Below are 22,472 nucleotides of genomic sequence, written 5' to 3' on the forward strand. Positions count from 1 at the left end.
CTGTATGATAAATTATCATGCAATTTAAGCAAATATGCAAACACAATATTATTTTTTAATTTAATTTCAAAATTATAATTTTTAAATTTTAATTTCCAAATATAGGCCTCAACAACCTAATATGTAACTTCATTCCAATTTTGAAAATGTTGACTATGAATTATTTTACATGAGTTTTGTTTTGTTTGTAACATAATCAATATGTAAAAAAAATGAAAGAATACTTGCTTTGAAGTTGTAATTTTGAAAATGAATATTATCTTCGTAAGAAAGAAACTCAAAAGAATTGACGGAGACCACACAAACAAACAGTGTTGCATCTGATTTACTTCAATGGAACTCGAAGAATTTTACCGGGACTTGACATTGTGTGAATCCTCTTTTGGTGCACGATTGTCGTTAGCTGGTGCCATAAGATGCTGGTTTAAGTCCTGCAATGAGCGTAATCCTCGTATTTAATTACTATTAGTGAATTTGGAACCCTAAACAGATTGCCGGTGACGAAGTTGAGGATGATGTCATGCCCCTTATTCACGAGACGACACACGTGCTACAATGTCCAAGATAAATGTTCTTGATCCCGCAAGAGTGAGATAACTCCATAAACCTGTCCTCAATTCGGATTGCAGACTGCAACTCGGTTGCATGAAGTCGGAGTCGCTAGTAATTGTGGTTCAGCCATAACGACTGTGAATTCTTTTGGGTCCTATGCACACCGCCTATCAGATTATATAAGCTGACCATACCCGAAGTCTTTACAATAACTACAATGAGAAAATGTCAAAGACAGCCTTACTGGTAGGTGTGGCTGGATCACTTTCTTTATAGGATGGGGAGAGCTAATCTTTGTTGAGTATTTTGATTTAACACTCGTTCAGTAGTTCACACCAAAAAATAAGGAAGCTGCTTCTGAGTGAAGCATGACGATGGAAGTTTTTTTTTTCTCATTTCTTGACAGTGATTTGAGACCAAGCTTATCAGCTTATTATCCTAAACCAGAATAAGTTGACATGATCCTTTTTTATGTTCCCATGTCCCCTGTATGGCGATATGAGGGTGAAAGAAGGAAAGAATGATGGAGTTTCTCTCGCTTTTGGCATAGTTCATCCCATCAAGAGGTTCGCGCGATTGGCTATTAGCTCAGTGATAGAGCGCTTATGATAATTGCATCGTTGTGTCTGAGCTGTGAGGACTCTCAGCCACATGTATATTTCAATGAGTTTATCGACGCTTGACCTTAAGATGTGGATCATCCATGACATATTAGCATGTCGTACCCTTCCTATTTGATTCGGTGTTTGAAACCAAACTTCTTCTTAGGAAGATAAATAGAGCCATTCAGGTGAGATCCAATGTAGGTCTAACTTTCAGTTCATTCGTGAGATCCGGACGGTGCGGAGGACCATCATGACTCCTCTTTTCTGAAAAATCCATACATCCCTTGTCAGGACAACCTTGAATACAGTTTTAGGTTCAGCCTTAATGGGAAGATAAAATGGAGCATTTTTCCAAACAAAGGATTCTGGAGTGACAGAGGGATAGTACCGTTTGAGCCATTTTACTGTCATGCTTTTTTCGAAAGTCTAGAGACAACTGTAATCAATATGATTTCCCTAATCCTAACTTATCGAAAGAAAAACTTGAAATTTCATTTTCCTTTTTGACGGGGACCAATAGATTGGATCTAGAAAAAAAAAATACTCCCTCCGTCCCTATTTATCTGTCCACTTTGGAAGTAAAAATTTGTCCCTATTTATCTGTCCATTTATACTTTCAAAACTAATTTAATGATAGTTTTTCAAATATATCTCCATAATTTCAATTTTCAAGGCTTGACTTATTTGAAACTTGGTTGAATTCATGTTTTCAAGACATAAAGTAGGGGTATTCCACCATTTTCAAGAAATTAATTAGAGGTATTTAATGAAAAAGTTCATACAATCAATTATTCCTTGGTATGTGTTTTTTTTTCTAAAATGGACTGATAAAAAGGGACGGAGGGAGTATAAATAACTTACTTCTTGATCTTCGACCGGCTCAGTCACTGCAAACTCCCTTGCTCGCGATAAGATGTCTCTATTCATCTATCTTTTAATTCAAAATAGGAGTTAAGTTTGGAAAATAATCTTACAATGTTTAGGGTGGGGCTTATTTAAATTAATAATCAAAGTAATATTTTTGAGGAAATTTTTGAGGAAAAATATTAAATGAATAACGTATAGTCTTATATTTAAATATTATCAACTATTTTTAATACCGTTAATATGATATTCTATATACAAATAGTTATATAATATGATATACATAATGTTGATTTTGAATTTATTTTACATGAGTTTTTTTTGTTTGTAACCCGAATCAACATTTATAAAAATGAAAAAAACTTGCATTTTAAGTTATGATTTTTAAAATGAAAATAAAAAATATATATTTAAATATTAACTTATATATAAAATCATATTTTTAAATAAATAAATAATATTTTGAATAACAAATTCTCTTCACAATATTAAATGATAATATATAGCCTTCTAATTTAATATAGCCTTCTAATTTAATATATCTCAATAATTATTTAGCTTTAATTTTCATTAAGTCGGTTCTGCCCCTCACGCTCACGAAGTCACGATGAGTCGATGACCCTACCATTAAGTCGGCACAATTAATCCGATCCACGACAAAACCCAGTCCAGCTCAGCCACTACACTTTCAAAATATCCTATCAAACCACAAGTCAACTCAATTCTCATACTCTTGCTTTCAAAACACTAAACACATTCCAATAAAAAATCAAGCTCAACAAATTACCAAAAATGGAAACTGTAGTGGAAGGTGAAGAGTACAAGTGGACTGAAGTGAAGCTTCCTTCTATCCACCCTGAGCCCGAATCCGAGTCAGAGCCCGAGTCCGAGCCTGAACTCGAAAGAGGAACGGCTGAACGTCGACGTGGAAGAGACATAGTTATAGCTATAGATCATGGTCCTAATAGCAAGCATGCTTTTGATTGGGCCATTGCTCATCTCTGTCGTCTTGCCGACACCATCTATCTTGTCCATGCTGTTTCCGGTAAGTATATAGAACCTTCGATCGTGTTTAGTGGAGAACAGTTTTAATGTGAGAACATGTGTGACATATTAAATGTTAGCGTGAACATGTATCGATATATTTTTGCATGATTATCTAGTAGTGTGTACATGTACATCTGTGTGTTGATTAGTATGTTTGTGATGTAGACTTGAAAAACGAGATTGTGTATGTGGCAACGCAAGGGCTTATGGAGAAGCTTGCTTTGGAAGCTATGGAGGTTGCCATGGTTAGTGTCCATCTATCTATAAAGGGTCTTGGTCCAAGACCAACCATCGATGACCGCGGACATGTTAGGTGATACATGATTTTTATAGACCGTCAGATGAATATCCAACGGCCAGTACACTTTAACAAATTTTAATATGTTTAGCGTTTTTTAACCGTCGGAAGGGGAAAATAACCATACACAGTGTTTTTTAAGCGAGGGATTAATCCCCTTCCAGCGGTTACAAAGTGTGGGATGTGTTAAAAAAATATTATAATCTTGATGGCCGGATATTCGTCCAATGGTACAAAAATCATGTGGCGTCTAACACGTCCACAACTATTTATAAATATGCATTACAGTAGCTCAAATCTTTTTACCATTTGTAGTTACTTTCGAATAGCTTTGGATTTTACTTTGTCAAATGAAGTTGTTTGAAGATCAGTTTTCGACCTCTTTGGGGTGTATATTTTGTATAGAACTGAAGTAAATCAGAACACTGGCCTAATTGTCACCACTAGAAATTTGTCAATAGACATCGCACATTAGACATCAGTCGGAAAAGTCACTCATGTTAAATACCTTTTTTACATCGCTTGTTTACATGTGTTGTCATTTTTTTTTACTTTCCTTCAAACGCTCATGACTAATGACTATGAATTCAGATCTTTTTATTTTTTTGGATATGTTTTCTGGGAGATTATTTGTTGTATACAATAAGAAAGACATGATTAGTAGTCTTGTGAGAAAAGAGAATCAAAGTAGAAGTTGCACAAGTCTAGCGGAGGGTCTAACAGTTAATCACAACATTCCTAATTGCACATCTAATCCGCTTAACTGCAGCCTAAATATTAGTCAGTTCTTTCTTTTCGGAGTCTGGCTGGAGTCTGCTGAAAATAATTTCTGCATTTGCCACAATGTTCATAATACTTAAAGGAACCAAACTAATGTCTTTCAAGTACTTATGTTTGTCAACCAATGTACTGGGAAATAGTGTTGTCTAAACAGCGAGACTACTGCTTAATTTTCAGTAAGTTTGTTTTGAGTAGTTTTATTCTCTAATAGGTGAAAACAAAAGCTCGCATTGTGGAGGGAGATGCAGGTAAAGCAATCTGCAACGAGGCGGAAAGGATAAAACCTGCAGCTGTGGTTATGGGCACCAGAGGCCGAAGCTTAATTCAAAGGTCAGCTTCTTTTTTACTTATCTCTCATCATTAGCGCTATGTATTTTACTGTGTATGATATTTCGGTTGATTCTCAGTGTTGTGCAGGGAAGCGTGAGTGAGCATTGTTTCCACCATTGTAAATCAGCTCCGCTTATAATTGTTCCTGGAATAGGTGAGACATCTGTATGTTGGTAGTAAATTGCACCCGTAAATGTGTAACTTGTCAAATTTAAGTGACTTATTTGCAAAATTGCAGAAGCTGGTGAAGAATCTGTAATCTAATTGAATCATGAGAAGAATGGAACACCGGAACGTTGAATCTGTTTGAGAGTAGTAAGTTGTGGTGTCTGCTCTGTTTCTTGTGATGATGACTTGTTTGTGGTGGCTGTGTTGCCCCTTGTAACGATGAGTGCTTAAATTTGAGTCGTTTTGAATTTTACCACCATACTTAAGATTTAACGAGTTGCGGGGGCTGGTTTGTGTCTTGTAAATGATGATTGCTGTTTGCTTTGTGTCTTTTAATCAATGATGGCTGTTTGCTTTGCGTCTTGTATATTCAAACTGAAAAATGACTACTAAAACAGAACCAAGAAAACAAAAAAAAACACGTAAGGTTTCTAATCTGACACAGGTTTCTACAGAAGATTTTCTAGATTCCAATTGCAGTAGAAAGAAATAATTGAGAATAAATGACATAAGTAATGGAAGCTGATTGATAATTTCGGCAAAGAGGATGCTCCTGATTTTACGTATATCCTGCAAAATAAAATTTATTGAAACGCATATGTGCATTTGTCCCTAGCTCGTATTGCAGATGATGATCCTTGTGCATGTGCTCGTGATACAGTAGGAGAGTATGCATACACAAAACAAGGCCTTCTGAAAGAAGAATTTCTGATACTATATATCTCTATGAACTTGCAACCTCACAAGTCACAAACACTACCTGTTTAAATGTCAAGATTGCCATTTAAAGAGGGCTGAAAATTCTTGCAGACCTTAATTATGGAAGAGTCACTTAGTCAATCCCAAAATTTCACTAAACTGTTATCATGCTGCTATGCAACCTTCTGGTTTTTCCAAAGATAGATCCTTTTACAGGCATGTTCTTGGAGTCAAAGTGACTTATCGACATTGAAGCTATTGATCCATGAATGCTTGAGGTGTGATTGATCCCCCCCCCCCTTCTCTGTTATTAAAGTGTGGGCATCGAAAGTGATATTTGCTTACTCTTGTAGAATAATATCATTGACATCTTAGACTTGACATTTAGCATTGACGCAGATGAAGAGAAACTGATTTTATATGAACGGCTATCCTTCTCCTGCAGGACTTAATATTAGTTTAAAGGCTACATCAATCTTTTGGTTCTGAGTACATCAGTACAATGATTGTGAGTTGCAGGTACCTGATTACAAACTCTGTGAAAATGGCTGCAATATTCATGTTACTAAGGAAAAAAAATCATGAATAAGTGGTTGTTATGAGTCCATTCATGCAAAATACAAGTGAGTTGAAGTGGTTGTTATGAGTCCATTCATGAAAAATACAAGCGAAGTGATTGTTATGAGTCCATTCACGAAAAATACGATTGTTGTGATGTGAAGTGGTTGTTATGAGTCCATTCATGCAAAACACAAGTGAAGTGTCATGCTTCCTAAACCTTATAAGAGCTAATACTGCTCCTCTGCTATAACATGACACACCCAAACTGAAAAATTCAGCTCCTATGATACACACCAAAATATGACAAGTTGATTGTACCGGCCTACGTTTGTGGCAGATGTTTTGGCAGCGATATAACAAGCCAATCTTTAATATCCGGAACATTCTCAATCATCCGACGATCACTCTCAGGACGCTGTTGAATCCTAGCAAACTAGGCAATGCAGGCGGTAATTTTTTTTCATTTATTTTATTAATGTTTGAAATTATAAATTTTATGAAAATTTAAGTTTTTACAAAAGTTTAACATAATTTGATACGTATTGCTCTTGCAGTTGTATCTGTGATGGCTATAACATCGTCATCACTTGCGCAGTGAACTGTAATTGTGAAGAGGTTGGAAGTGTAATCATGATAATGATATGGGAAACACATGTTTCTCCCAATAATATCACACACTCTTTTCTTTGGAGGTTTAGAGATCATGTACTTAACAAGGTGTTTGATATAAAGACTTAAGAATGCTTAGAATCTACAATTAAAGTTGGGATGACTTATGAGCTTTTGTAATTTCTTTTAGCTGAAAGAAATTACAAAAGTTCATAAGTCATTCCAACTTTAAGCATTCTTTGCTGAAAGAACTTTAAGCATTCCTTGTTAAGGTATATCAAAAATTTTGTTAGATACATAACAAAGATATATCAAAAATTATGTCAGATTCATAATCTTTAATCCATGATAAGAGTGTGGGATATTATTAGGGGAATATGTGTTTTCCATATCATTATCATGATGACAATAAGAAATGATGATGTTATAGTCATCACAGATACGACTGCAAGACTATTACGGATCAAAATATGTTAAACTTGTATAAAAATTTAAGTTGTCATAAAATGTATGAATTCAAACATTAATACAATAAATGAAAAAAAATTCCGATATGCATTGTCTAGTTTACAGGATTTGTGAATCCAGGAGTTACTACAACACAAGAAAGCATTAACAAAATATGAAGACAAGTTTACATACCAGAAACAACCCTTTTGTTTTTGTAAGGTTATTTCTGGTATGCACACTTGTCCTTCATATTTTGCTAAAAATTCTTGTAAACCTGAACCGTGCAATGTCAGTTCCTCAGGAAAGTCATCAAAGAATGCCGGAGGAAATGCGGCTGCAATATTCTCTGTGGAAATTGAGAGGTACCAGAAATCTGCAGACTGCAGGTATTCTTGACTATGAGCAAGCTATAATTTACTACTAGAATGCAAATGTCCTTCGGCTCGACATTTGTGGCCTTGAACAAGTTGTTCAGTGACCCAAAAATGAGCACCTCTGCTTCTTCTCAGGCTGCAGCCAACATAGCCCTTGTTGGGATAGTTTGCATGGACTTTTGGGAAGATTTTGTGAAGCTAAAGCAAATGTGAGAGGATGATTTGAACAAAAGTGGAGCTAAAGCACATGCAAAAGGATTTGATATTAGATCATGATACTTTTGAGTTTACATACTTAGATTTCAACAAGTTAGGAAGTGTGCAAGTCTTAATTTGGTGCTCTGTCTTGGTTGATGGTTTGTTTATTCTGAGTTTTTATGTGAACAAAGAGTTTTCCTTTTCTCTTTTTTAAATAATCATAAGAGATCAAGAGAAATAATTATTAAATTTTCAGATCTAGTTGATTTTAAATCTGCGTAATTGTAAAAATTATATAAATATTAATTATTTCAACTTAAAGTCACACCACAGTGACTAGTCTTCCCAAATTAAGGAAAATATACATTCTCGAAAATATAATTCTGACTTGTCCTCAAAATATGAAAATATAATTTTGAAAATATTGATAATATAAAAATAGGTACCCAATACTCCCATTCTAAATGTTCGCACTAAGAAGAGTTGGGATATATAATAATTTGATTTTGTACAAAACAAGTGATTAAGCGGTTTTCAAAATTAAGATGATTAACCGGGTTAAGAGGTCATTAAGCGGAAAAAACGTTCAAGACGATGTTGACTTGATTATTTTTAAATTTTAAAATATTGATTTGATATATAATATGACAAAATTATATGAAGAAAATTAAGAAATTTTTATTATTAAGAATAATATGTGTTTGAATTAGTATTACTACATAGTTTAAATTTTTGTAAAATAAATATATTTAAATATTTAAATATATTTAATCTATTTAATGATCCACTTAAATTTTTTATTAAAAATCTATTTAACCGTTTAAGCGCTAAAAAATCCTCCTATAATTAAATCGATTTTCGATTTCGGGATATTGCCCATTCTTAATAAAATAAAAGTTCAAATATACTAAAGTTTATATTAATTATAGCCATTAAAATTTCGAATCTAGCGAAAATCACATTCATGATAAGGAAATTAAACAATGCCGTATAATTTTAACTTCAAAGGTAAAGAGTAAAAAACTTGGTCATCGACTATGGTGAGCGTTTCTTGCACGAGGGGAAAAGAAATCCCAAATTTTTTTTATCTATAAAACCAGAAACTCCCTATCTTATCTCTGCAACTGCTTGCAATAGTCACACAATACTCTCCTCCTCTCCAACACACACCTCCACTTGGCTAAATTTTTAAGCCTTCATTATTCGAGATGGCAACAGAAACTCAACAACAGGTCCCTGCTCCTGAGACGCCTGCTTCCAATTCTTGCTACTTCAAGAAACCCGAAGCATCCACGTTTTTCGAGAACTTTAAGCTTCGTTTCGATGAATTTGTTGGTGCTTCTATGGATGATCACAAAGCCTGTTTCAAGAACACCATGCAAAAGGTTCATCCTCTAAATTATTCTTTCTGATAAAATCATGCAATTACTTTGAAAATAGTTTACAATTTAGTTTTACGCGATTTTAAATCTTGTTCATGTACTATATCTATGTTGCAACAATTATCTGTAGCACTAAACATCGAGGACCATAGTTGAATGTTTGACATTGATCGATACTGTTTTACTGACTTTTTGATGTTTGTTTAGGTGAGCGAGATGCCAAAAACAATCAAGGAAAAATTTTATCTGCTCAAAGAAGATGGATCGGCCTCATCAAACAAGGAAAATTAGTAATGTAGCTGCTGCTAATTTGCACCTGTGGTATTAGGTGGTTCTTTTGTAGTTAATTGTTCGTCTTCTTGTTTTGCCGCTGCAATTGGAGATTAAATAGCTCATCTTTTATGGAAAAAAGAGAGCTTATCTTTGCATGATACTAAAACTTATTTATTTAAGGAGAAAACTACATGCAATATTATTCTTTTCTTGAAATAAGTCTTTATTTTTTCGGTTTGTCTAGTGTGTGCCATGAGCACATGCTAAGCACTAAATTCTACTCCCTCCGTCCCAGTGAATTGTATACAGTTTCCTTTTTGGGACGTCCCATCAATTGTATACATTCCAAAAGTAGTAAACTTTTATAATATAAAATATCATTACACCAACTACTTTCCTCCACTATCTCTATTTTATAATAATATAAACACTATTACACCCACTACCTTCCTCCACTATCTCAAATCTATTATTAAATATTAATGGGTCCCACCATTCTACCCACTTTTCATCTAACTTTACTCATTTCTTATACAATATATTGGTCTCCGTGTCCCAGCCATTTGTATACAAATGACTGGGACGGAGGGAGTATACGATTTGTTTTGGACATTTTAATGTGTAGTTGTTGTATATGCAGGGGTTCATCATTATGAATAAGTATAGTACCGACAAAATTTATAAATTTCATTGGCAAAAAAAAAAAAAAAATTATAAATTTCAGCGCTTAGCATCACAGAAAAACCGTTAATTTTTTGTTGAATACGTAACGAATATCAAAAACCTATTTTACATACATATATATATATATATATATATATATACATAGGGGTTTGTTCAAATACAAACCAACTTTATCATAAAAACCTAAAAACCAATTTCAATACTAAACAAATATCCCCCAAACTCTTAAAAACTAACAATATCACCCCCCCCTAGCTTTGCCATCAACTTCCCCAAACTTACACTTTCCACCCCGCCACGTCACCATGCCACGTCAGCGCAGGGGTCCCCCACTGTTGACGTGGCACTGCCACGTCAGCACTGGGTCACACCCACTGCTGACGTGGCACTGCCACGTCATCTGCCACGTCAGCACCTGCTGACGTGGCACTGCCACGTCATCTGCCACGTCAGCAGTGGGCTGACCCAGTGCTGACGTGGCAGATGATGTGGCAGTGCCACGTCAGCAGGTGCTGACGTGGCAGATGATGTCAGCAGTGGGCCCCCCCTGAAAATTAAAAAAATAAAAAATAAAAAGATTGGAGTGCTCATAGCAAAAATGGGAGTGGAAATAGTGGTTTTTAGGTTTGTATGAGAGTGTGGTTTGTAGTGGAATAAGCCCCTATATACATATATATACATATATATATACATATATATATATATATATATATATATATATATATAAAATATTTAAAAAGCACCCGAACAGGCCCCTACATTCAGTTGCCGATAAATGCTTTTTGTTTGATTACACTAACGAATCCCTATACAGACAAAATTTATTTTTCTTATGTACATTAGCTCCCCTCGACTAATTGATAAGTGGGACAATCTTTTTCTATATTCCTAACAAGTAACAATTGCATGCAAAATGTTTTTGAGTTCAAATTTGATCATGATGACAATCATATACGGAGAAGTCTAGATACAGCAAGGACTCGTTGGCATAGTGAAGCATATAATAGCAAGTATCACAGAAATAACAAGGATTCTCTTCAGCCCATTTGTCGACCATTGTCACCAATTTGGCTCCAAATATCTGGCATACAGAACACTTGCTGATCCCTGGTTTAATTTGGAATGTTACAACTGGATAGGCAAATCGATCTTGTATGTCTTCGGGATGGATCAGCCTCATATCTCTGATAACAATAGTGTGCTTGCAGGCACCCTAGACAACCAGACAAACCAGGGAAAACATGACGTCTTCTTAGTTTCTTATTGAGGAAAAAAGGCCAATTGACAAAGAAAAAGAGAACACTAATCTTATAAAAAATTTATTAGTTCGATGAAGAAATTTATAAGAATTTTACAAGGAAGAATGCACTTAAATTTCATAAAAACTGTCAGAGGACAAAAAGTTGGATGAGATCGAACGAGGTTTAACAAAATGCAAGCAAATTCAGATCACAGAACACTTTTTTAATTACAAACTCTTCCCAAATTTTATCATAGCAAAAATTTATCTTTTATAATATTCTTGTACTTGCTAAACTTCGGGGACTTTAATACTATATAGGGTTTATTTAAACGATGCAACCATTTTGCACTAACACATGCAAAGCCAATACTGGAGACATCCGCTAGACAGCAATGACATGCAAGAAAAAGTACCTCATAACCTAGAGAGCATCAAGCCCGAGTTGGAAGTTTAACTCACAAAATTGCGTCTCTTGCATCCGGACAGCTTTAAACCCAGGCAAAATTTCTTTCTTTTTATCATCTACAAGAGCCTTCTGCCTTGGCTGTAATCTTCCAGATAGAATATATTCCCATTTTTCAAGTGCTCCCTTCTTTGAGTCTTTAAGCCAGTCCAGAATAGGTTTGCTATAGTCTATTGCAGTGGTATCTCTCAGATCGTTGCAGAAGACAATCTGCACAATGGAGAGGGGCAAGGGCACCATGTGATTCAATTGTTATATATGTACAGGTCAACAATGTCAGCATTTAAACAATGTTTAATCACAGTAATGCTGCAGAAGGCCAATGTTGTTAGGTCAGTGTGATATAATCAACTGTCACCTGATTGATCTATTAATAATTTCCTATGTAACAGTTCTTAACTATTACTCAAACAGCATGACTGCATGAGGCGCGGTAGAACTTCATTACAAATTTTAAAAAGAATACTAGAGACAATGTAGCTAAATTTTGCGACGTGATGGAAAATATTTTGTGTTTGTTTTTTGAGATGCAAAATTTGCATCCCAATTTATGTCCTTATATCTGTGATCTTTTAAACTTTTGACATGGAGATAATATTTTAACAAGGGAAACTGTTATAATAACATCGACCAAAAAAAACCAAAACACAGTCTAGAGAGCAGGAGCAAAATTAAAATTACTTTTATGGTTATAGATTTTCCCAGTTTATTTAATGATTATGTAATAGAATATTGGTATGGCAAAATAGTTGAATGGGGCCTTTCATATTTAAAGAAGAAATATAATAGTTTATTGGACACTTGCTATTCTGAGTCTCTGACAATGTGCACAAACTATAGAGTATAGCACAAAAACATGTACGCTCACTAGCGAAATTATATAAATAATTGTGGAAAGATCACTCCAATATAAACTTAGGATCGAATTATAGACTCTGACAGTTTATAGACTGCAGGAACTTATACAGTTTTCCTGTGCAACTCATTCGCTATATAAAAGTCTTTGCAGGATGATAAAATGCTAATTACTCTGTCTTTAGGGATAGAATTTTAATTTACTCGTGTCATGTTCAAGTCGGTCGATTTTGTTATGTACTCATCTAGAATAGATGCAAGACAAATTCACCCAACAAAACACACCCACATTATACATATAGAAGATTAAAAGACTTACCGCAATAAGGAAATATCCAGAAGTTTCATGCTGCCCTGCTCTTTCCATGAGCTGATCTGTCAAGCAATATATTTTATCCCTCAACTCTGTCAAAAGGTGCCGCCCCAGAACTAAAAACTCTCGAGTCTACAGAGGATTTCACAAAATTGTTGATACTAATATGGGTGAAGAAAGGAGAAATTAATTCTGAGTGGATGAGAGCACTCTATTTCCTAATAAAAAATAAATAATTCCATGAATACTTTGAGTTTACATATAAGAAGCATTCATTACACTCCATATACAATTACCAAACAGAAACAGTAAGATGGGTAAAATATGGTAAATAGACTAGTCGGAGAACATAATTAGTATGCAGTATCCAAAAACAAGTTTAATGTCATGCAGAAGACTCTGACCAGGGAGATATATATAGGGGATGATGGTGAGGAATAGAGAAGGCTGTCTAGCACTTGCGTATATTAAAAAACAAGCGACACTACAACAACTATTAGTAGATGTCATCCGTTAATTGAAATATATTCAAGTTCCTATTTAGGAAAATATATACTTCTAAATAATTTCAACACTTTCTTAAGAAGATTGTATTATGGTCTTCAACATATTAGTTTGGAAACCAGGATATTGTCAGGAACTGCTTGTTCCCAAATGTATGTTTGTGAGTTTTTATGTATATTTTTCATTTTTGGTCTTTTCAGAGATTATAAGTAAGAAAATACAGATGACAGTTAGATAGAGTGATACAGAACATTGCAGGCAGAAATAGAGAGATTGATCAGAGAATTCAGAGAAATTGTAGTAGAAATGCAGAGAGCGATCAAGGCAATAGAGATAAGAGCAATAGAACAGAATACAGAGATAGATATAGATAACTTGGGGAATAAATAGTAGTTTCTATAGAAAGAAACTTAGAGAGGAGGGAGAGAGGAGTTGGTGGAACCAAGTCTCATTTCATATCATTCAGATCACAAAACTGAAATTTACATTTCTTAGCCCTATTTATAGACACTATCTAGTAACTGCCTCGGAGAAGACTCAGAAACCCTTACCATAGTACTAGTACGACACAATCCTGACAGATACTGCACATGGTTTCCGGCGCCAACTGAAGAGTGATGATTTGGAGCCCTAATTGAAGCCCCAATCGACAAACGCTGGCCACCTCTAATCTTCTTCTTTCCGGCGCCTCCTGGAGAAGGATGTTCATTTAAAATCAGTTTCTCTTCATATGTGTCAATGCTAAATGTCAAGTCTAAAATGTCACTGATATTATTTTGCAAGTGTAAGCAAATATCAATCACACCCTGGGACGGAATTAGCCACCACAAGACAAGGACTCTTCTCTCCAGTAGGGGTTAACTAAAAAAAATATCTATAAATTTATAAGTGAGAAACTAGCATAATAACCCTAACCCGTGCGAGGCACCGGTCATTTTCTTGAAATCTGTTTTAACGTGCTTAATTTTCAGGATAAGACTTATAATATTTTTATTCATGACAACTATTGTGGCCTTCTCTTTGAATGTGTCTAACTTTGCATGTCATATATGTTTTCCATTACATGACATTAATTTTCACTTTCATCACACATTCGCAAACAGTATTTAATAATAATTATTTTATTTAAGGAATTATATTTAAACCACATGTGCAATGTATAATTAATTAACCTACAACTTTTATTATTATATTTATTCCTCTTTTATAATAGCAGCACATTTCTGAAAATGAAATTGTTCTAAATTGTTTCCAACCCTTCTTCTTATTCAATCAGTAAGTTACTGTCATTCAATTCTGAAATTGTCTAGTCGTATACTTGTTTCTTTCCTATCTTCTTAACTTATAATGCAAGTGTTTATTACTCATATCTTTTCTATTTTTTATTATTATTTTGATAATTCCATGGAATTATTTATATATTAGTGTCTGTGGTTTGATTTTCTACAAACACCAAAATTAAGTAATTTTAAAAGTTTAGACTAAACTCAATCCCAAAACCAATGCTGCTTGTTCTTATTATAATATCTATTTCTGTTTTTTTTCCCTCTTATCATATAAAAGTCCAAAGGTCTATTTATTTTGCTTTATGATGGCAGTATCGCACTACATCAACTACACTTAGTACTTACCTTGTACATTGCAACTCCTGCTGCTATAGATAGCATTAAAACACGAAATTAAATAACTACGCAGAAAAGATGCAACTATTATGTAATCTGGTATACTGATCAAGTGATCATCAATGCTTGAGAAAGCGGAAAGTCCCTTTTAGTGTAGAAAGATTTTAATAATTGTACTAATGCTATTCCATAAAGGTTTTCGAGCTGCAGATCCTCAAACTTGTCCATCCGGGGGCCTTTAAACGGCCAGGAGGTCACTCAAGGTAATCAGTTCTGTTAGCATTAAAGCCTATATATATGCTGTTGTTCAATTCTGAAATTGTCTAGTTGTATCCCTGTTGCTCTCCTATCTTCTTAACTTATAATGCATGTGTTTATTACTCATATGGCATATATTTTATATTTTATATTATTATTTTAATAATTCCCTAAAAACTTTTATATTTTAGTGTCTGTGGTTTGATTTTCTACAAATACCAAAATTAAGCAATTTTGAAAGTTTAGACTGCACTCAATCCCAGAACCAATGCTGGAGTAAAAGACCTACTAAAAGCCACAAGAAGCAATAACATAACGGTCAAATATAAGTAAATTGTACATATGAATAGTAACATTGCAACATGACTAACTCTCTTTCAACTAAACAAATTAGTAAAACCAGTAAACGAGCGTTATAAGTTTACCAGGGAATACACGATATGATTCAATATATACCATAGTATTAAGGGTTTAGATCTTTATCTGCAGTGTTGAAAGTCATTAAAGGCTATCAGACCAGCTTGGATGATGGAAGCATTTACAATGAGCTCTTGATTGGTTTAGGTCTTTTAGTTTCTAAAACCACATTTCTGTGCGCGTTTTAAAAACTGCTCGTGCTAATTCTCAGTGACCTTCGCAGATATGAGTCACAGGTGACAGCGGTCATAGCACCTGAATCTTTTAGGAGTGAGTTTTATAATTCGGATCAGCTGCATTTTGCTTTGTTATATCTAAATTGGCTTAAATTTGGACAACTAATAGTGTTTCTGTTCTACTTTGACAAGACATTAAAGTAGCTCTCTCACGGATTTTTAAGCAAACACATGGAGGTTACAAGGATAACAGCACTTATATATTACAAAAACAACAAATAACAAAGATCACATATTCAAATGCGACGGAAAAGAGAGCGGATCAAAATACCTGCTCGCTCGCAAAGGATTTAAAGTCCTCTCGCCTCAAATTCTTCGTCTGATCGGCACCCAGAGTCTCATAAGTAAGAGATTTTGTGCTGATTTAACCAAGCTTTGAGCAAATGAGATGAAATGTGGTTTTTAATTTATATTTTTAAATAATTATTAATATTTAGTATTTATTAGATATAAAAATATTAATATTGCTAGTTTATATTGGAAAAGCAACCACCTGAAATTTTAGTTGATTAGTCACAGGATTGCATGTATGATTGCATGGTGAATGCATTTTCGTTGGTGAAATTATTTTGGAGTGCACTAATGCATAGTGCCTTTTTAGATCGATGATCGAACTAAAACTTTTTCCGATTATGAATTAACTTGGTATTGTCTTGTTGGGGTGATCGCGGTGCGGGCGATGCGGTTTTTCGTTAAAACCGTGAACCGAAAATTCAAACCGCAACCGCACCACGCTAGCATAAAAACCGCGTAAACCGCACCACAAAAATGCGGTGTGGTGCGGTGCGGTTTGTATGCTTAAGAATAAATATTTTTAGTTGAAGTTCGAAATAAAATTTAAGTATACAATAATTAAAACCTTTTCTTGTAATGAATTTATGCGATATTTATCATTTTAAAACTACAACTACCAAATAACACAAACAAAACTGTAAATATGATATAAATATGAGTACTAACTACAAAGAGAAATGTTATAATAATATAATCATTTCATACAAATTTGGTATAATAGTAATGCGAGATTGATAAAATAATAATTAACTATTATTTGAAGAGATTTAACAAATATATATATAACATAATTATAAACAATATATATGTATATAGGGTGAGGTTCAAATTAGAACTCGTTTTAAATTAGAACTTAGAACTCATATAGAATCATTAGATTATTGTTAAATCAATGGTTATGATCAAATTCTGCATTTAATATTAGTTATTTAGTATCTTTTTTTACTTGATTATAAGTAATTAATGAATGCATTAAATGCTCTAATTATATGTATTAAAATTTAATTATTAACTTCTAATCAAATCGCTTGTTATATTAGTTGATAACATATTTTCTATGTTCTACAGCAGTATCGGTATAATTATTAAATCATATTAGTGTATAATATTTACGTGCTATAACAGTATTTGTATTTTTCAACAAAAATATTGCATTATAAAATAATTTTCTACTATATTAATATATGTTCCGCAGCAGTATGACGTAGTAATTTGTATTTTCCTATAAAAATATTGCATTATAAAATTGTTTTCTATTATGTTAATATATGTTCTGCAGCAGTATGACGTAGTAATTTGCATTTTACTACAAATGTATTGCATTATAAAATCATTTTCTATTATATTAACATATGTTCCGTAGTAGTATATGCATAATTTGTATTTTCCTACAATTTGTAAAATCATTATTAATTATATTAATATATGTTCCGCAGCAGTATGACGTATTTTCCTACAAAAATATTGTATTATAAAATCATTTTTAATTATATTAATATATGTTCCGACGTAATAATTTGTATTGAAGATTTTTAACAAATATTCTGCAGCACTACACGGTTATATGATTGAATTATATAATTTTGGAAAGTTTACATTAATCATGGAATTAAATATTATCATTTAATGAATGTTCTAAGGTTCTAAAATTAAGAAGTTCTATGTAGAACCTGACCCTATGTATATAATATAATTTTATTTGACAATCACTAATATATATATATATATATAGGGGCTTACTCCACTAGAAACTAAATTAGCCTAGAAACTAGAAACTAGTATCTGACCAATTTTTTATCACTATTTTTAACTGCAAATATCACTCGTTTGTACATCACAAATCACTATTTCCTATGCAAGAAATCTCAGAAATATAGATATATAAATATACATATATACAACATATATCATCATCATCTTCACTCATACCACATTGATGAACCTCCTGGTATCATTATCAACCCATTTTACCGCTACCATGGTCACATATACCCTCGATTGACCAACCACCGCTTGTCACCATAACTTGTTATTACTAGTGATTATTTACCACCACCACACACCTCATCTCATCATTTTTTTACCATCATAGACCTCCTACAACTATAATTAATCATCAATAATGGATAACCAATAGCAAACATAAGTAAATTTTCTCAATTATCAACAATAAAAATTGCTAATTTAACTGCATAAAATAGTGATAAATAGCGTATAAACGAGTGATATTAGTAGTTATAAACAGTGATCATGGGAGTGGTTTCTAGTTTCTAGAATAACACTAATATGTCAAACCGCAACCCGCACCGCACCGCGCGGTTTGTGAAAAATTCAAACCGCAACCGCACGACGAAAATTAAAAACTGCGTTTTGTGGTGCGGTTTGGTGCGGTGCGGGCGGTTTATACGGTTTGGGCGGTTTTATGATCACCCCTATTGTCTTGTCCAACAAGTCGGACCTCACGTACAACTCTAATATTAACTAATCCAACTTCTGTTTATTTGCTAGAATTCAACAAAAACTCTGTCTTTCTTTCACAAACTTGAAACTTGGTAAAATTATCTCTATCCCTGTCATTCGTCAAGCTGAATAATCTTGGTTTTGGTTTTCGTGTTTTAATATATGCTGTGTGATGCTCTTATCTCTTCTTAGTTATTTTTTTTTGTCTTTTGATTATACGTGAAAGTTGTGTTTATGATCTTGATTTAAGTACTTTTTTGTTTCTAGAGAAATTTAAGAATGTCGACGAAAAACAGAGGAACAATTACACAATGCTGCATCACCAGCCACTAGTTTAGCATGTTACAGGAAGACATGTGAAGAGAAATCCACAACTTTCTTGGATGATGTCAAAGAATATATGGATGCAATTTATAGTTGCTTCGATGGACGAACACAAAACTTGCTTCAAAAACACCATTGATAAGGTAGCCCTGACCTCCCGCAAGGGGGTACAAGAGCTCTACCACCACACCAACACCTTGTTGGCAGTAGCCCTTTAATTTTTAAGTCGTATAGCCAGTTATTCCTTAACAAACGATTGTCTGCAACCATTTTTGAGCGCTTTTTTGACAAAAACTTTAGAATGGGTGATTAAAGCGCTCATAGGCCATGTAGGCCCCGTATTCACATAAAAAAATTGGGCTCAAAGATGGTTGCATCAATCGCTTGTCAGGGAAGCGGACCCATAACTAAATAACAGTGATGTGATTCAATATTTTTGATAACGGTAAATTTAACACAATTTTGTAGATGGAATTTGTTGTGCACACAACTTTTTTGGCTGCTGGTTTTCATGCAGATTGCTGACTAACTTGATATTATGTATGTTTGTTCTGATGATTGAAGCGTCGAAGGAAGTTGTTGAAAAATTCTCATGGTCGAAGGAGGTTGACAGTTCTGCTTCCCAAGCTGGAAAGAAGTAGCCTACTGTACTCTTGTGGTGATTTTATGAGTCTTAAACCATATGTATTGTTCAGTACTAGAATTTGAGATATAATGGAGTCATTGGCAACTCATTCTGATTTTACTGTCTTTTAACAGTTAACAGTGGGAAGGTCTGGAAAAGGACTAAATGTAATTTATTTTTGGAACTCATTCTGATTTTATTGTCTTTTAACAGGTAACTATCATCTGCATACATAGGATAACATCTCCTGAAAAACAGTTGCATTATTAAAATCCTGATTGCAGAAAAACACGTAAGCTTACTTGAAACATTCCATTAGATAATACAAACTAACTCAGAAACAGATGCCAGATAATAATGATATAACAGAAATAAGGAACTGCTACATAAAATCATGGTTAGTGACTCTTGAAGCACATCGACTGATCAATCGGATCCCAGAGAAGGTCTTTATTTGCTGCCTGCTAGACTATCTGACTTTTATCACCGCAGCTTAAGATTTTTCATCCTGCATGAACAAATGTGTCAATAGAAAACAACAATGTGCTTCTGTCTCCGCGTGTGAACTTAGTACCTGGTGTTATGTAATTAACGTATGATGATTAAAATTATTAACTTGATATATGTATGAAGACTCCCTAAGAACTCAATGGTCAGGAATATACTTATATGTAAGAAGTGTCAATCCTATGAATACCATGTCTCTGTAATACCAAACTATAGTCTGTCGGGAAATCCAAACTAGAGGTAATGAGTCAAGTAGAACATGGCCTTGTGATTTCTTGATAAGTGAACCTTCGCTACATCAGGAATGTAAATTTTAGAAAAGCAATTAAAAAGAGATATTTATAGATGACAAGTTTTGTCGTCTAAGGTATTGCCTAGAGGTCAGGTGTTGAGCTATATCATTAGCTGAAAAACATCATTCAAATCCATTACTGTCATGCAATCAATTTACCAGTGACTGGTCTTGTCTGGACCTGTAATGCAAAATGGTTAACACAAATAAAATTCCATATTGAAGTGATAGATAACTATATTATGTGTGGTAAAGTGGTAGTTAGTTCTTGTAGGATACAAAATCAGGTAAAACGTCCACCTCTCCTCGTTATCATGCATGGAAACTCGGCTACTGCCTCCAGTGGTTCTGTACATAGGCAAGGGTACTTTGCCATTCTCAATTCTTCTAACATCCTCCACGAGGATTTCATAATGCCTTTTCACTTCATCCGCTGTCTTGTCTCCAACAGCCTTGGCAACATTCTGCCAACGATCAGGTGTTTCCTGATCATACACAGCCAGAGCCCTTTCAAAGGCTTTGTTCTGCTTCGCGGTCCAGGAGCCAGTGCCACGTGAAGACATCGTTGCCATGCAAATGAAGAACGAAGCAGGAAATGAGGTGAAGATGTTTAGTCCAGGTAGAATGGTTGGAAGGCCAACTAAGAGAACTCTTTTGAGTTTGAAGAGTTGATATCTGTAAAGAAGTGACTATTCTTGTTCTTATATAAGCTCCAAGAGTAGAGGATGTGAGATGGGGCCGTGCCAGTGTGCTTAGAGACTTCTAATTATTCAACTCCCTAAAATCCACTGTTAAACTATCCATGATTAATGTAAGTGTCTTATAATTCTACAATCATTATTCAATAAATCTTTTCCATCTGATATCGAATCTTGATTTTCTATAAAAGGTAGAAACTAGATAATGACAATAGCATCGAAACTTCCTTGTGAAATTACTTTCCTCTTTTTATAATTAAAATACCATGTACCTAAACTTATCAAAATTATTCACTTCTGTATAGTTATATTCAATAGGACTACAAACCTAACTCGAAAATCATATCATCTAGTATATATATTCTGGTGGTTTAGAGCCATTGAGGATAAGCCTCCAGTGAAAGATCTACTTCATAAAAAAGCTCTCTTATCTGTAAGGTTAGTAGTCAGACTCTCAATCTCTGTTTTCTGAGAACACTATCTTATGTGGGCCGATATCCTGTGACTGTTCATAAACAACTCTCGACAAGGTTCCCCAATCCGATCTCATGAGTAGTGCTAGAGGTCTCAAAACATTTACCAAATGATGTACTGAATGATGATGTCGTAAAATGTTTTTATAACCGACTGCCCCTGTTCACGTAACTCATTAAGTAAATTTCTCAAGAACTCTGAAATCTACTTCTTTTATGAACTTTGAGTTGAATCTTTATAAGTTGTTCTTAATTCAACAAGAAAATAGCAAATGCAAAAGGATAATCTTTCAATTTTATTGCATTATATTTGCATGTATCCTGATAAAAAGGATCAGATCATTGTAGAGTTGCAGTACCTTGTCCTGAACAACATTCCAAGTTTTTATAGCTGGTTCTCTGTGTCCGTACAATGATAATGCAGTGTTTTTTTCTACAATAAAAGATTGTACACGTTACGTTCTCTTTATCGCCAGGACCCTGTTCCTGGATCTTCTGTTTTTTAGCTACAGAAAAGTTCTTACCATCCAGTCATTAACCAAGAATAATCTTGGCATTGTACATCTTTATGTCATGGTTTCCTATTGAAAGCTTTCGTATGATGCAAATTGAAACTTCATTAAGCGAGGTCAAGCTCACACTTAACTCCTATAGGACCCTGAAACTGTTAACTGCTTCAGTGTTCAAAAAAACAAAATATTTGAAAGATTATAATGTGATAAACCGCAGGATGGATCAGAACTAATGTTCTGCAAATCCTCGGATATTTCTGAGTTGTCTTGGCTTAAACACTGTCTTGCTATGCTTAGATAAAGAACAAACTGCGCCTAACCAATAAGTATCAGAACAAAAATAGTCTTGGCTAAAAAGTCGATAGTACAACAACAAGTAACAGAAAATCTGTAGATGATTTGATAATCTTGGTTTGTTGTCTGTAAATAGTTACTTAAACCTCTGAACATGCCCCTTGGCAATAGCTATAGGTGTAGTTTGATTTTTAACTTATAATAGAAT

General features: G+C 34.0%; 2 protein-coding genes and 2 long non-coding RNA genes across 5 annotated transcripts; 2 read left to right on the forward strand and 2 right to left on the reverse strand.

The window, feature by feature from the left end:
• Positions 1-2,715: 2,715 nt before the first annotated feature.
• LOC108200727 (uncharacterized) lies at positions 2,716-5,002 on the forward strand. 2 transcript variants are annotated; one of them, XR_010287171.1, is made up of 5 exons: positions 2,716-3,066; positions 3,234-3,313; positions 4,358-4,476; positions 4,564-4,630; positions 4,715-5,002. XR_010287171.1 is itself a non-coding variant. In XM_017368973.2 (5 exons), exons 1-5 carry the CDS (start codon positions 2,814-2,816, stop codon positions 4,738-4,740), a joined length of 555 nt encoding a protein of 184 aa, XP_017224462.1. In that variant the 5' UTR covers positions 2,720-2,813; the 3' UTR covers positions 4,741-5,002. The 2 variants fall into 2 exon arrangements, 1 of the variants encoding a protein (XP_017224462.1); XM_017368973.2 differs by having other exon boundaries at positions 2,720-3,066; positions 4,554-4,630.
• Positions 5,003-5,874: 872 nt separating this feature from the next.
• Positions 5,875-7,736, forward strand: LOC135149103 (uncharacterized). Its single transcript, XR_010287172.1, has 2 exons — positions 5,875-7,349; positions 7,473-7,736. It is a non-coding gene; the product is annotated as an uncharacterized LOC135149103 (long non-coding RNA).
• Positions 7,737-10,608: 2,872 nt separating this feature from the next.
• LOC108201978 (uncharacterized) lies at positions 10,609-16,359 on the reverse strand. Its single transcript, XR_010287343.1, has 5 exons — positions 16,057-16,359; positions 13,804-13,943; positions 12,755-12,880; positions 11,531-11,790; positions 10,609-11,087 (listed from the first exon to the last, which is right to left on the reverse strand). It is a non-coding gene; the product is annotated as an uncharacterized LOC108201978 (long non-coding RNA).
• A 3,427-nt stretch (positions 16,360-19,786) lies between these two features.
• On the reverse strand, positions 19,787-20,954 carry LOC108201940 (protein RADIALIS-like 1). Its single transcript, XM_017370286.2, has 2 exons — positions 20,588-20,954; positions 19,787-19,996 (listed from the first exon to the last, which is right to left on the reverse strand). Exons 1-2 carry the CDS (start codon positions 20,857-20,859, stop codon positions 19,972-19,974), a joined length of 297 nt encoding a protein of 98 aa, XP_017225775.1. The 5' UTR covers positions 20,860-20,954; the 3' UTR covers positions 19,787-19,971.
• Positions 20,955-22,472: the final 1,518 nt, after the last annotated feature.

Source organism: Daucus carota, chromosome 9 (genome assembly GCF_001625215.2).
Source record: "Daucus carota subsp. sativus chromosome 9, DH1 v3.0, whole genome shotgun sequence".
In the NCBI taxonomy this organism is placed as follows: domain Eukaryota; kingdom Viridiplantae; phylum Streptophyta; class Magnoliopsida; order Apiales; family Apiaceae; genus Daucus; species Daucus carota.

What these genes read in the sequence shown, in the direction of transcription:
- LOC108200727 (XM_017368973.2), top strand. Translation starts at nt 2,814, where the DNA reads ATGGAAACTGTAGTGGAAGGTGAAGAGTACAAGTGGACTGAAGTGAAG. An exon ending in TCTTGTCCATGCTGTTTCCG is followed by an intron (nt 3,067 to 3,233) that starts GTAAGTATATAG and finishes TTTGTGATGTAG; the next exon opens with ACTTGAAAAACGAGATTGTG. An exon ending in AAGCTATGGAGGTTGCCATG is followed by an intron (nt 3,314 to 4,357) that starts GTTAGTGTCCAT and finishes ATTCTCTAATAG; the next exon opens with GTGAAAACAAAAGCTCGCAT.
- LOC108201940 (XM_017370286.2), bottom strand. Translation starts at nt 20,859, where the DNA reads ATGGCAACGATGTCTTCACGTGGCACTGGCTCCTGGACCGCGAAGCAG. An exon ending in ATGCATGATAACGAGGAGAG is followed by an intron (nt 19,997 to 20,587) that starts GTGGACGTTTTA and finishes TTGTTCATGCAG; the next exon opens with GATGAAAAATCTTAAGCTGC.